General features: G+C 50.0%; 1 protein-coding gene across 2 annotated transcripts in view; it reads right to left on the minus strand.

Annotated features, from left to right (window-relative positions):
* PHLDB1 (pleckstrin homology like domain family B member 1) overlaps window positions 1–14,462 on the minus strand; it is a 69,145-nt gene extending 54,683 nt beyond the window's left edge. Inside the window, exons 1-4 of one of the 2 annotated variants that reach the window (XM_036746780.1) lie at window positions 14,365–14,462; window positions 8,437–8,517; window positions 6,443–6,566; window positions 5,009–5,179 (exon numbers count right to left, since the gene is read on the minus strand). In XM_036746780.1, coding sequence (XP_036602675.1) covers window positions 5,009–5,179; window positions 6,443–6,566; window positions 8,437–8,496 — 355 coding nt within the window. In that variant the 5' untranslated portion in view covers window positions 8,497–8,517; window positions 14,365–14,462. The remainder of the gene's footprint in view (window positions 1–5,008; window positions 5,180–6,442; window positions 6,567–8,436; window positions 8,518–14,364) is intronic. The other variant, XM_036746779.1, reaches the window with a different exon arrangement.
* Between the last annotated feature and the right edge of the window lie 265 nt (window positions 14,463–14,727).

The following is a 14,727-nucleotide window of genomic DNA, read 5'->3' on the forward strand; positions in this document are numbered from 1 at the left end:
TTATGGACCCAGCATGTTTCTCTGAGTCATTCTAAATTACTAAGGAAGTAAAGGATGTCCTAGATCCCAGAGGTAGACAGCAATAAGACCCAATAATCCTTTGGCTTGCCGTGGTATAAACCACTGCCCATCTAGAATGGTGTCACAGAATGGGAAGGAAGTGAGAGTAACCTCCCCCTGAAAGAGGGGGATGAGGGATCCTCTATCTAGACAACCTGGGTCTTTAGTAATGTGGCTTTTTGATCCCTTCCCCAAAGCCTCTTTGGCTTTTCCATTCGGCTCTTTCATGTGGTTTGTCCTTGTGGTCCCAGGTTGGAAATGGCCTGGTCCCAGATAGATGCCTGGCTTTGGGGGTTGTTTTGCTGACTCCACCCCTTGCTCTGAGCAAAGAGGTCAGGGTAGGAGGTGCCCAGGCATTCAAAAAGGGTGGAAGGAGAACTAGGAGCTTCTCAGCTCTCTCTTTTCCCACCATGCCAGGATAAAGTTGGCATCTGCTTCTATCCCCCTCCTTCCGTAGGAGTGTGCCTGCCCGAGGAGCCTGTCACTGCCATCACTGCTGGGCATGATGCCCAGGATGAGATATCGAGGGCATGGTCCAGTCAGAGATGGGGAGGCACCCTCCTTCCAAAGGGGATGGTTGGGGTACCTGCTGGCTGCTTGGATTAGTAGACAGAACCTGGGGAAGGCAGCATGATAAAGAAAAAAAAGTGATGGGCTTGGAATCAGGTGACCTGGGTTCAAATCCTCCTTCAGACACTTAGTAGCAATGTGACTAGAGGTAAATTTATTTAATTCCTTAGAACCCTTGTTTGCTTACATGTGAAATGGGGATAATAAATTCTTTCACTACCTACCTCATAGGGTTGTTATAAACAAAGTACATTTATAAATCCTAAAGCACTTAGAAAATTTGGATACTATTATTATCATTAGTTTCTACACATACACATGGGCCCTTCATCCCATATACACATTCAGCCATAGGCACAAACAGTTATGTGAACAACTAGGCACATCAATAGATTAGACAATATACACAACTGTACACTTAGGTAAGAATCTCCTAAAATGCAGGTTCACATGCTTCTTGCATGTATACGGGTACATATGGCTCCCAGAGAGGCAGAAGACATGGGTTCATGTCCTCCTATCCTCCTCGCCCTCCTGGGCCTCTGACACAAACGAGCTGTGTGACCCTGGACCAATCACTTAACCGCCCCCCTTAATTCTCTAAGACCAGAAGTTTCAGATGAGTTGCTTATTTGTGGGTTTTTCCTTCCTTCCTCAGTGGAAGGAGTTTCCATACAAGAAGTTCCCCACGCTGATAACATATTTTAAAGGTCTGGGCAGAAAAGAAATATGTATATATGTATGTATGTATGTATGTGAGACAGCTAGGCGGTACAGTGGACAGAGCACCAGGCTTGGAGTCAGGAATTCAAATCTGGCCCCAGAACTTACTAGTTGTACGACTCTGGGCAAGTCATTTAACCCCTTTTTGCCTCAGTTCTTCATCTGTAAAATGGGAACACACTGGAGAAGGAGAAGGCAAATCACTCCAGTATCTTTGCCAAGAAAAACCCACGGATAAAAGTCTATGAGGTCACATAGAGTCAGGACAAGACTGAACGACAACAACAAACAGACGCCCTAAAATTTGTGCAGATATGCAAACACGGATATGCAAACAAAGAGATGATCCCCAAACTCACACAGATGCACACATACCGAGATCTGTAAACACATACTAAAATACACAAACACACAGAGATACCACATGTACATCTGAGCCACTCAGTCTCCAGGGAGATGAACTCTGAAGAATGTCCGGAGCTGGGCCAGCAATAAGGGGGGGGTTGTGGGGGGAGAGCATGAGGGGGCTGGTGCCTTGCTCTAGAGATGAAACAAGGCAAACCCTCAGCTCCCAAGCCCCAGGGAGGGGGAGGAGACAGGATGTAGAACACCAGCTCCTTTGTGTCTCTCTGCACACCCCCCAACTTGCTCCCCAGACTGCCAAACCCCTAAGAGACAGGCGAGTCCAGACAAGGAGACTGGGAGGGGTGGGCTTCAAGGGAAAGGGGGCTGGGGGCACAGAGCTGGTCCCTGTCCTTCTGTAAGGCCCAGGAGGGAGAGGAGGACAGAGGAAAGGACAATGGAGACACATGGTGGCTATAGAAAAAAAAGGAGTCATTAGGAGCACAGGAAATTCTTAAGGACAGTCCAGCATTGGCTCCAGACCCTCCCACTCCTCAGCGAGTTAATGGGTGCATTGTGTAGACTGTACTCCTGGAGAAGCATTTGGAGACCCTCAGTTCTTTGACTCTGCTCTTAGCATGTATATACAGGCATGTTCATATGCATGTATGTGACATGAATTAGGGGAAAGCTACAGCTGGGCCATCATAGATAATTCCTTGAATTTCTGCTTCAGCTCCTTATTTTATCGCTTCTCCGAACCCTCTTCTGCCACCTCTCCCCACTAGCTTCTTGCTTAGGGTTAAGGGAAGATGTTTTGCCTAGAACTGACCAGAGGGAGATGTCCAAATATCATAGAATGTCAGAATTGAAAGGGATATATGAAAAAACATCTAGTCCAGCCCTTATCTGACAGATGAGGAAACTGAGGCCCAATAAGGAAATGGCTTGTCCAAGGTCACACAGGCAGTAAATAACAGAGCTTTAATTCAAAACCAGCTTTCCTGATTCTAAACCAAGAGTTATTTCCACTACACCACACTGCCTACTTTATTTGGAGACCTTGATGCCCTCCAAAGGACAGAGCCTTCCCCAAATTCAGTCAGATAGTCAAGAGGCAAGAATAGGTTGATTCATCTTTAGCACAGGTAAGAGAAAGAAAGTGGGGAACAGGCATCGGAGTTACCTGCACCAACAAGAGAGGAGGGAGGCTAGATAGGGGTGAGGGGGGGAACTGCTGACTTCTGCAGGGCATCAGCTACTAATATCAACGAATCAGTCAAATAACTCAATCACCAATCACATAAATGTGCACTCTGCTAGGCCCAGGAGATAAGAGAAACAAAAGCAAAATGGTCTCTGCCTTCCATAACAATACCCCACATTTACATAAATCTTTCTATAAACCACTGTGTGAGATATGGAATACAAGTATTATTATCCTTTTTATATCCCCTAAGTCCCTGGGAGCTTTACTGGAGGATTTGCTGCACTCTAGCTAGTAAGTATCAGAATCAGGACTCAGATGCAGACCTTCTGACTCCAAATCTAGCATATTATCTCCTAATGGAAGAGAAGAGTTGATCAAAAGCTCCAAAGGAATGTGATCAGAAGGAGGGTGAGGAGCCCAAGAAAAGGGAAAAACAGTCCAAAGTGGGTAGAGGGTGCCTTCTATACCAGCTCCGCCAGACACAGAGAACCCAGATGGTTTTGTCATTCCAACCTTTCGTCCACAGAGTCTGAGTTGGTTCTGAGTCTCCATCCCCACCCACAACTCCCCCTTAACCTGATCTTTTTCCTCCCATGCTGGCCAAAGGGAAGAAATGAGGCAGGATTCCCTGTTTCCATGGCAACCAAAACCGGTACACAACAGCAGAATCAAGGAAAAACCTTCACCCACCCTGGTAACTATAGAAATCAGGGGCCCGGTTTTCAGGGTTACCAAACATTTTACTTTGCCATGGATACTCTGTTGCTCTAGGAAACAGTGAAAGTGATGCCCGTCCCCACGGCAACCAAGATGCTCCTGTTGGTTCTACAATATTGTCACAGGACCCGAGACTATCTCCCCCACTTCTCTCCTTGTTGTTTTGGTAACCGGCGCCACCAGACCCTGCTCCTGCTTTGCCAGGAGTTCTCTCCTTTCCTCACCACAGAGGGATGCCCAGAAGCCCTGGCTCTCAGAGGACAGTTCCCAGTGGTGCCTAGCTCCTTCTAATTCTCACACAAACACCATCATTGTTCCCATTCCAAGCTGCTCCAGCTGATGCCTTTTGCAGCTGTCACGCCACCTTCTCCACTGCCCTTTGACAATTAATGATGTAACCCCACCCCTTGCCAGGGACTGTGGGATGACCAGGAGAATAGAGAACGCTGAAGTCCAGAGTGGGAACAGGCATAAGGCTTGGAGTTAGAAAATCGGGGTTCTAGTCCTAGTTCTCCCATTTAACAGCTTTGTGACCTTGTATAAATCATGTCCTCTCTCTCAGCCTCAATTTCCTCAGCTGTAAAATGGGGATAATCGCAGTGGTACTTTTAGCATGGTATAGTGGATAGAGTACTGGACCTGGAGTCAAGAAGGATCCATGAATCCTACTTCTGACAATTACTATGTGACCTTGGGTAAGTCAGGTAACTTTGAGCCTCATTTTCCTAACCTGTAAAAAAGGAGGGGGCGGCTAGGTGGTGTAGTGAATAGAGCACCTTCCTTGGAATCAGGAGGACCTGAGTTCAAATCTTGCCTCACACACTTGATGCTTACTAGCTGTGTGACCTTGGGCAAGTCACTTAACCCTTGCCTTCCCCCCACTCCAAAAAAAAAAAGGAGTACCTATAGGGTTGTTGTGAGATACAAATGAAATAATATATGTAGTGCACTTTGCAAAATTCAAAGTTCTATATAAATGCCAGCTATTACTATTACTGCTATCACATAAGGCTTGTTAGGGTTAAATAAGAATGTATATGAGAATGCTTTGTAACTTGGAAGAGGCTGATACAATCCCAGGTATTGCTATCACTGCTATCACCATTATTATTATTATAATTAGAAGAGAAGCAAAACTGGTAATGGACAGAGAAGCTGAGGTCAGGAGTAGGTAGAGGGTTTTTTTCCCCTCCATCTCTTCCAGCCTGATAGGCCCTTGCACATATACACAGAACCCCTTTGACTATCCCACCAATAAGCCTACCCCCAGGTAGTTTCCATGATAACACCTGAACTTTGATCCTATTAGAACCTACCTTTTAGTCCCCTGCCCTCAACCCCTCTCAATCAATCAATCAGCAGGCTTGGGGATGTCCAGGGCCTTACCCTGGGTGAGGCGGGTGGGCTGGTGGACGGGGAGCCCATCGATGGTGCAGGCATTGCCACAGGGGTACAGGGTGAGGGTCCCTCGTAGGTTCTCAATGTAGCAGTGCTCAGGTGCGAGGCCAGGACCCTGTAGTGATATATCCTTGGCAGCAGAGCCAATCACTGTCCTTCCTAGAGGAGGCAGGAAGGAGTGAGGAAGAGAGTTAGGGGTGTTTGCCCAAGGATAAGCAGGAAATAGCAAAGAGACCCAGAACTAGTACTATATCCTCTAAAAGGGAAGAAAAGTAATAGGAGAGTGAAAGATGCCTACACCTTCCCTAATCTGTCCACCCCTATTGTTGGGCATAGTTGGCACTGGTAGCAAGCATCCTCAGCAGGGGAGATGATACCCTGGATCAGGGAGGGAAGGAGGGGGAAGCCCAGACATAAGCATCATAAAAAGCAGCACAGACTCAGTCTGGGCCCAGATGTCAAAATAGATGCTTTCCCTTCAGATAGACTCCTCTCTGTTCTCCCTCTCCCACCCTTCCCTGCTCCCACCCATCTCTAGCCAAGCCATCTAGCCATCTCCTCCCAGGCCTCTGCTCTCCCCTCCAAACAGGCCCCAGCCCTTCTGCACTTCTTTGCACAAGCTCCTCTTCCACTTCATTCTTCCTTTCTTCCCAGGATCCCTTCTTTCCCTAGCTCTCTTCTCTGCCCCCTTCTACCCTGCTCCTCCTGCCCTCTGGCGCTCCCCTCCCTCTCAGACCCATCATCGCCCCCTCACAGCTTCTGCACACCTACATAGCATCCCCACACCCCACCCCTAGCAGAGCCCCTGGGGCTGGTATTTGGAGAATGCCAGGAATGTAGGATCACCCAGGCAACAAGTGCAGCTCAGGAAGGAGAGAGGAGGAGGAAGAGAGAGGAAGGGAGGGATGGAGCTGGAGGGCACAAGAGATGCTCTGTCAGGGCCTCTTCTCAGGAGGTTGCCCCCAACTCTCCTGGACTCCCCGTTTATACCTTCTCTCCAGTGACTCCTAGGATAGGGTCTTCCCTCCCTTCTCCTACTCTGATCTCTCATCCTTCCAACCTCTAAGTCAAGGCTCCTAACCAAGGACCAATGGGGTCCTTGCTCCTTTGCTGTATCCTACCTTCTCATTAAATTTTTAATCCTAACCTTCAGAGAACTAGATTATCTCTGTCAGAGGATAGGTGGTTGGGGAAAAGAGGAGTGGAAAGGGACAGGAAATTAGTAGAAGAGGTGACCTGGTGGGAATGGAATGTATCACCCCCATGTTTCCCAGCAGGGTGTGGGAGGGGGGCACCACTACAATATTCTTCATTTCTTGGTGATTTTCCTGCAGAGGCTCCCGGACCTCGAAGCAGTTGTGATTTTGAGGTTGGGAGGTGGTTTGTTGGATAACCTGGCACAGAAGCCTTCTCCTGACTCACCTTCCTCCAAGGGCAGAAGGGTGATGGCGGTGCTCAGGCGCCCACTGCCCAGGCTCACCAGGTGTGGCTTGTCCGTCTGCACCTTCAGCCCTTTGCCCGTCTCGATTAAATCCAGAGGCCCATTCTGGGAGGAGGGAGAATCATCAGTACAAGGAGGAGCTGAGACATCAAACCTCAGTCTAAGTTCTTATGGCCTTGCCTATCTACCCTTCGACACCCAAATAACATTCTCCCCTGCCTCCTCCCACCCTCCCCAAATAGCTCATCTCTCCCACTGTCCGTTCCACCAGCTTTCTCTTTGTATTAGCTGACCTGTCTCCTCTTTGTTCAGTAGGGTAGAGATAACTGGGGAGTCAGACACCTAGGTGGGAGAGATTAAAAGCCAACAAAGCCCCAGGGAAGCTTGCAATGGGCCTAGTTCAAGACCAACTGCTTCTAATGGAGTACACACAGACCTTGGAATCATAGCATCATAGGAGTCAGACCTAAATTTGAGTCCCAGGTTCCTGATATTTATGAGCTTTCTTGGGCAAATCACTTAGACTTTAATCAGTCAATCTGTCAACATTAAGTGACCACCATGCGCCTGGTACTGTGCTAGATTCACAAAGACAAATGAAGCAGTCTCTAATTTCAAGGAGGAGGCTGTTTTGAATGTGATTTGGGGAGATAGGACACTACCTAACATTACCTATCTTATCAGGTTGGTGTGAGAATCAAATGAGACGATTCATGCAAACCTTATAGTGCCATGTAAATTTAGTTGAATTGTGTCATTTTTCAGTCACGTCTGACTCTTCATGACTCCATTTAGGGTTATCTTGGCAAAGCTACTGGAATGGTTTGTCATTTCCTTCTCCAGCTCATTTTACAGATGAGGAAACTGAGGCAAATAGAGGGGCTAACTTGCCCAGGGTCACCCAGCTAGTAAGTGTCTGAAGCCAGGTTTGAACACAAAGATGAGTCTTCCTGACTCCAGGCCCAGCACTCTATCCACTGCACCGCCTAGCTGCCTCAAATAAATTTAAGCTTGCACTATATCGGTTTTAGTTATTCTTTTCTACCTGTGAGTAAAGTGCTTTGTAAATTGAAAAGTACTATATCAAATGAGTTATTATTGCTATATTATCAAATTTCCATATTATCTGCACTTAGGAGTAAGGGTGGAGTAGTGAACAAACAGCCAACCTCAGAGTCAGGAAGACATTGATTCCAGTCTAGCTTCTGAGAAATATCCTACATATTGATATGTATACCTGTTATCTCCCCTTTCTTCTGGAAGGCAGAGACTGATTCATCATCATAATATGTCTTTGTGTCACCAGAACCTACGGAGGGCCTGGCTTGTAGTAGGCACTTAATAAATGTTCATTGGCACTTGCTATTTGACTTAAGCAGCTTTAAGCCTCAGTGCCTCCAAGCTCTAAAACTACAAGCTGAAGAATAGATGGCTGAAATGGTAAAGAAAGTTCCCCAGGTCTGGTCTCAGGAGACCATTGAGGTCTTCGTTGGGGGCAGGCACTGTTGGTTTCTTTGTATATCCAGTGATTTTTCACATAGTAGGTATTTAATAAATGTTTACTGAATTAAACTGGGACCTGACCAGCATAGGAGGGTAAATGTAGGGTAGAGGGTGAAGGGAGGGAGAAGAGGGAGAGAAGAGGAGTACATAGCACAAAATGTCTTCCAACAGTTCCAAAAACACCTTGGAAGTGAGTTCCAAGTCTTTTCTGGGGATAGTCTATGGGTGAACCACTTAACCAGATTAGATTGAAGGGAAAGCTCTTAATAGGATTTTGAGGCTTGGGGCAAGAAGGCAGATTCACTATTTATCTCTCCCCTAACTCTAACCACTGGTCTTTTCTTTCCAGTGCAGAGACCTGGTGGGCACAAACGTAGACCCAGTCCTTGCAAACTGCCAGTCTTACCCCTCAGTCTATCCACCTCAGCGTCTACTTCTCTTGCCTCCAAATCCCAACCTGGTAACAACTCACCTGGACTCTGGCTTGGATCTTGTGCCCAGAGCCTGCTGTATTTCTGTTGAAAGCATCCATGACTCTGCGGTTCCAGAATTCCTAGTGGCATAGAAAAGGTGAAGTTAGGCTGAAGGTGCCAGTGGGGTAAAGGAAAGAACAGATAGTATGGACAAGATTTGTGCCCATCATCAAGCAATGGTCTCAGGACATGGAGACACTCCAGAAGCTGTTCCTTGTGTCTTTACCCCTGTAGAAAAGCAGATGCAGCCAAAGAGAAGCCCAGAGGAAAAGAAGACAGTAGCACTGCCCATTCTTCAGTTACAGACCATAGCTATTCCTAAGCAAGTCTTCTACATCATCAGCCTGGGCACCCACACAGGCATAGGAACATCACATCAAGATGCCCTCCCTGTTTTCTCCTCAGTGTCCTGTCCTTGATCTGTGTATCCCTTTCTTGATCCCAAGACCAAGAATGAACAGTACCAGGAGCTCACTATACCGTGGTTACTTGTCTTGGCAACCTGGAGTGCCCAGATCTTTAATAATTGGAGCTGGGGAAAGGTATGTTAGGGCAGCTAGGTGGCACAGTGAGTAGAGCACCAGGACTGAATTCTGGAAGACCCATTTTCCCTGAGTTTAATTTGGGCCTCAGACACTTACTAGCTGTGTGACTCTGGACAAGTTGCTTACCCCTGTTTGCCTCAGTTTCCTCAGCTGTAAAATGAGTTGGAGAAGGCAATGGAAAACCACTCCAGTATCTGTGCCAAGAAGACCCCAAATAGGATCAAAAAGAATCAGACATGACTGAAACAACTAAACAACAATGGGTGTGTAGAAAGTAGGATCTTCCAGGGGAACTGTACCTTTCTGAGAACAGGAACTTATAGAGGCTAGTTCCAAACAGGTGAGTGGCACAGCTAAGGCTATTGGAGGAAGGAAGCTCCCAGCTCCCTCTCCTAGCCCCTCCCTCTTTCCCTTTGTCTCCTCTCCCAGGGGTCTCAGGAGGATCTATTTTCTTAAAGGGGACACAACAGGAACAATTAGTTTTCCCTGGCAGCTCATATAAGCATACTCTTGTCCCAGGTCCTACAATCTAACCTCTCAAAAAAAATCACCCTACTCCTACCCCCAATCCTTCCAACCCTTCCCTCACCCCAGGAACAAAATTCAGTGGGGAGATACTGGGATTATCAGAACCAAATATATAAACTGACTGGGTGACATGGGGGCCACATAGATGTACTGGGAGGATGAAGGCTGAGTGTTTCTGGGGTATAGCCATTCACCATACTATATACTCTCCAGGATAAAAGATAAATGCTTTCCTCTTCCACACACATATTTATCAGGGACCAGAGATGTGCGCAAACACATGTATGTGCTGATGGCACACACATACATCTATGCTTACTTGCATGTTCCTTACACAATCTGACAATGGCAAAAAAAAAAGTCCTTTGTTTGATGTTATTGAGAAAAGTTAGAGGTGGAAGAGAGAGGAAGGGGAAGTTGGGGAACCCAGATCAGTGCCTCTAGCTGCCTTTCTCCTCTAGCCAACAATCAGCCAATTTGGAGAGGAAGCAGCAGCAGGAGCCAGGAGGAGCTCAGCCTCAGACTCTGGCATAGGGGCTGAAAGGGCTAAGCCAGGGGTGTTACTAATTTTACCCTCCTGGCTCCCACCCTTCCGGGCTCGGACTGCAACGTAACCATTTCCACCCAAGCTGGAGGGAAAGAGTCTGGAACTGGCCCTAGGACCCACCCCTGGACTAAATAGCAAGACAGAGCATGTATAAGAGGTTCAAGCAGACTGGGCACAACCCTAGGATGTCAGGCTATTGACCGGTTTCCGGGGGAATCAGAGCACTGTTGATCTCTCCCTCTCCCTATTCCTAACCTGAAGCATAGCTTCTGCCTGAGGCCATGAGTGATTTTAAATCCTCAAATATTCTCTGTGAGAGTCCCTGTTGTGTGTGTAGGTGAAGGGAGGGGGGACCCCCAAAAGGCTGGAGAGAATGTGATGGACTGTGTTGGTAGGGTAGAAGGGAGAGAAATAAATTTAAGGTAAAGAGAGGTGAATGGAAGAAATTTCATCACAGAGATGCTAATGATGATGGAGAAAGATAAGGGGAGAGGAAAGATAGCGATAAAGAGAAGTGTCTTGGAAAGAGAGATAAGCAGTGACAGAATTCAGAGACAGCCAGTAGAAGATAAGGTAGAAGAGGGAATTTGAGAGGTGAGACTCTGTGACTCAGAGGCAGATGAGATCCTGAGGCATGGAATCCCCTAGAAGTAGGAAGAGAAACTAGATGAACTGGACCTCTTACGATTACAGATTTTCTCTGCACTCCAAAGCAGCCTCACTAGATTGGGGTGACAGCGCTAGACTTCTCTCCAGACCTATCCCCCCCACCACCATTTACCATTTCTGGGGAGTTTAGCCAGAAGAACCCGAGGGTGCCCCCTGCCGGCTGACTCCCCCTTAGGCGAACGCAACAGCTCCAGACCCTCCCCACGGAGTCCAGCTGGAGCTCGGAGGGCTGTAATTACCCGCCCCACCCCTCCTTCTAAGGCCTTTCTGGGAAGTACAGCTAAGTCCCGCAGCCAAAAAAAGGTCCTTGCGGTGTAACCCAGGCTCGGTGTGACTGTGTGGGGGGCGCGGGGGGGCCTGAGGGCGGGAACCCCTGCCTGTAGCTGCTTCTCACTCCTAGATCAGGCGTGGTTCCCTGGGGGAACCCTGTGCACCTCACCCTGACCCACAAATTCTCGACACAAGCAACTGGTACTCTCTTTGGGCTCAGGTTAGCTGCGATTTGCCGCTATTGTCAGATATTAACTTGGAGAATACGAGGCACCCTCTGACCTGGGTGAACCCTGTAGATTAAGAGCACAGGCAGACATCACCTGCAGATGCTGAACCGGTTCCAATGGCCGACCACTCAATCATTTTGAAGCCCAGCTGACCCGGAGAGGGTACCGAAACACAGACACGATGCTGTATGTAGGTACCAGTTGGCAACTCCAGAGGCGGGTCTTTGAGGGTTCTGATTGAGGCCCCCAGGTCATCCTGTCACTCCTCACTCTCCTCCAGTCCGGGTCCCGGAAGAAGGGCTCTCCGGGAAGGAGAGACAACCCAACCTTAACTCCTTGGGGTCCCCAGAGTTTTTGTTCGCATTCTCTCTTCCCCAAGAAAAAGTGAAAGGTTTGTGTGGACGGGGGTGGAGGAGTGGAAAAACAGGATGCAATAGTCAGATTTAGGAAAGTCAAACCTTAAATTAAAAAACAAAAAGGAATAGGTTCTCGAGGTCAGTGAAGTAAATCAAGGACAAAGGTAAAAAAAAAAAAAAAAGAAAGCCCATAGCCAGAGAGGCCAAAATCGGGGAGAGACTCAGGTGCTTATCCTTCATTGTTCCTTGGGACCACTATGGCGGGATTTGGATTTCTGCTCCCTGAGTGACCTCAGCTCCTGCTCTGCTCTCTAAACTCCCCAACCTTCCCTTAGTGACTTTCCCCGCCCTTTACCTGTCCCCGAGGCAAGTGACCCCGCTCTGGCCCAGATCGCTGCATGGCAAGCCAAACTGCTGGGCTAAACTGCACTCCAGCCGGCTCCGGCCTGGCCAACGCCTACCTTCTGTCCCTACCGCGCACATCCGTTCCCCAGGCCAAGGGCCGGCCCAGGCGAGGGAGGAAGGAGTCTGGAGGGGAAGGAAACTGAGGCCGGGGCGGGGGGAGGGAGGGAGGCGGAAAGCGAGTATCCGCCTGAAGGACACTGGACTGGAATGAAGAGGAGAGCCTGGATGGGGAAGATGAGGCCCAGAGGGACAGTGTGGGAGATGGAGGGAAAAGAGGGCAGCAGGAACCGATAAAAAGACATTGAGGGTATTAAGAGAGCGAGTGAGGAACTGCGAAGGTACATAGAAGACAGGGAAGGAATGCGGTGTCTGAGAAACTGAGGCTTGAAGAGAGAAGAGATCTGAGGCTCAAGCGGGGGAGGTAAAAGGGAATCTTGACCTACAGCCAGTATCGCTTTCTTGGTTGCTTGGTTGATTCAGTTTGCCTAGGGGGGAGAGGAGACTGGACGTGAGGCCAAACCACTGAGGCGTCGGCTCCCTAGGCCTCCAGGTCCCCGGGCACCTGGTCCTGCTTCCCCAGCTCTCCCTCCCTTCATCCCTCCCTCCCTCCTTTTCTCCCTTTCTCATTCTGGGCAAGGGGCTGTGCAAGTGCGTCCCCCTCCCCTTCCTAGTTCTGGCCCGGGACAAGGAGGCTGTGTTGGGACCTTAGCCGCAGCCGGCCCCGCCCGTCCCGGCTCCTGGACAAGAGTCCTTTCTTCGGCTCAGCCCGGCTGTGCTGGGGAGAAGGCGCCGCTTGTTCGGTTGGGAAGCAGCCTGGCCTGCCCGGGAACTCAGGGGGAGGGGGCCGGGGCTACACGCCCCTAGGCCATCCCGCCAGAGCCAGACTCCCTCCCTGGTAAAGGCAAGCATACCGCCTCCGGCTGAGGCTGAAGCCTGGTTAGGAGAAGCGATCTGTCCGTTTCTGCTGCCCCTGGGGTGTTAGATGTCTGTTTCTGCTTGAGAGTTGCGTACGAGTGTACGCGGCTGCCCCTCTCCCGCCCCCGCCACAGATGAGTCAGTGTTAGCGAGCCGCCCGGACAGCTGAGCTAACCTGGCCAGAATGTGTGTCGGCCCGCCTGCCTCTTGGTCACCCACCCGGGAGCCCTTCGCCCCCGGTCCCCCACTTCGTTGTCCCCCCCCTCTGTCCCTGGTATGACTGTCCAGTATTATCTAGGGTGGGGCCGGGGTGAGGATAGAGCAAGTCAACTCAAGACCCTCGGCCCAACTTTATCCTGTTCCCATTTTACTCCTGGGTGTCTCATCTGGGTGACGATGGCCCCTCTAAAGGCCAACGACAACTCCTGATTTCCTCCCCTCCTCACTCTCCATCCTCCAGAGAAACCCTGGCTCACTTGGCTTGGTCCGGCGCTTCGCCTGCCCTAGGGAAGGATCAGAATGGGATTCGAACCCAGGATTCAGGGGGCATCCTTGGCTAGAGAAATTGAACCCCTAGGTCCCTACAACTCTGCCTCCCGAGTAATCTCAGGATTGGGGCCGTCTGCGGGAGAATGTCCAGAAAGCCAAGACCTGCTTCCCAAATGACATAGAAAAACCAAGTGTCCCGGGCCTCCCATTGGAGCACAGCCTGTAATCAGCAGCCTCCACCCCAGCTCCCCAACTCTTCCCTCTCTCCTTCCTGGACTCTGTCTTGGATAACTTGGATTAATTGTAGGAGTCTGTCCATAGGGGAAAGTCCTGGAATAGTATCCCTACGAAGTCCTATCCCGATCCCCTGGGATTCCTGTCCCCCGTTCAGCCCAGCCATTGGCCGCGTGGGAGGGTGATGAGCCAGCTAGGAACGAGAAGTGGCTGCCCCCGAATCCCGCCTCCTCTACTGCCTTCCCACACCTCAACTTCCTTTCCCGGCCAGTCCCGGGGACCAAGCCTTAGGGCTGAGGCATCCCATTCTGGCTTCTGTCCCTTTCCTCTACGCCCACCTAGAAGCCAGTCTCCAGAACCGAAGAGTACCTCAAGAAAAGTTGGAGGGCGAGTAGGCGGAACCTTTTAGAGGTCCGGATACCCTCCAGGTGGGCGGGGGTGGGGGTGGGGGAATCGAGGTATCCCTCTAGCAGTGATGGCGGCAGTGGCTTTTCTTGACGCCAGGGTGGGAGAAGTGGGCGCCTCCCTACATACAGACAGGGTAGGCTCGGTTCTGGGTCAAGGGTGGGGGTGGGGGTGCAGAAAAGAGGCTTGAGCTCTTTTACAAAAACACCTCTTCTACCCTTAGGACTCTCTTCCCGAGCTACCTCCAGCATCCAAGTCCCGACATTTCACCACCCCCTTCCAACTCCCCAGTCTCAGATGGGATAAGATACGAGGGGGGGGGGGGTGCCCCTACCTGTAGGAGGGAGGGCAGCAGTGTCTTCTCTTGCCTTGGTCGCTTCGCGCTCCAGCGCTAGGACGCGGTTGTTTCTCCCCTTGAGCCCTGAGAGGAGGAGAGAACTCCGGGACCGCCCCCCAGGCGAGGACCCGCCCCCATCTCAATCTCATCCCCGCACCCCAGGCCAGAAAAGCCGCCTTGTTATAGGGTTGGAGTCTGAGGCAACCCCCTCTTCCTGCAGCTGCACCTCCCTTCTGCTGTACAGCGTTGGCTTTGTTCTCTGCAGCTGGGCTCCCCTCTCCTGGTCGGCCTCCCCCCATTTTCCCAGATCACCCTTCCCTTCAGGTTTTAAATAATGATGCATGGAGGGGTACATTTGAG

The sequence above is a fragment of the Trichosurus vulpecula genome, chromosome 2 (genome assembly GCF_011100635.1).
Source record: "Trichosurus vulpecula isolate mTriVul1 chromosome 2, mTriVul1.pri, whole genome shotgun sequence".
Lineage (NCBI taxonomy): Eukaryota > Metazoa > Chordata > Mammalia > Diprotodontia > Phalangeridae > Trichosurus > Trichosurus vulpecula.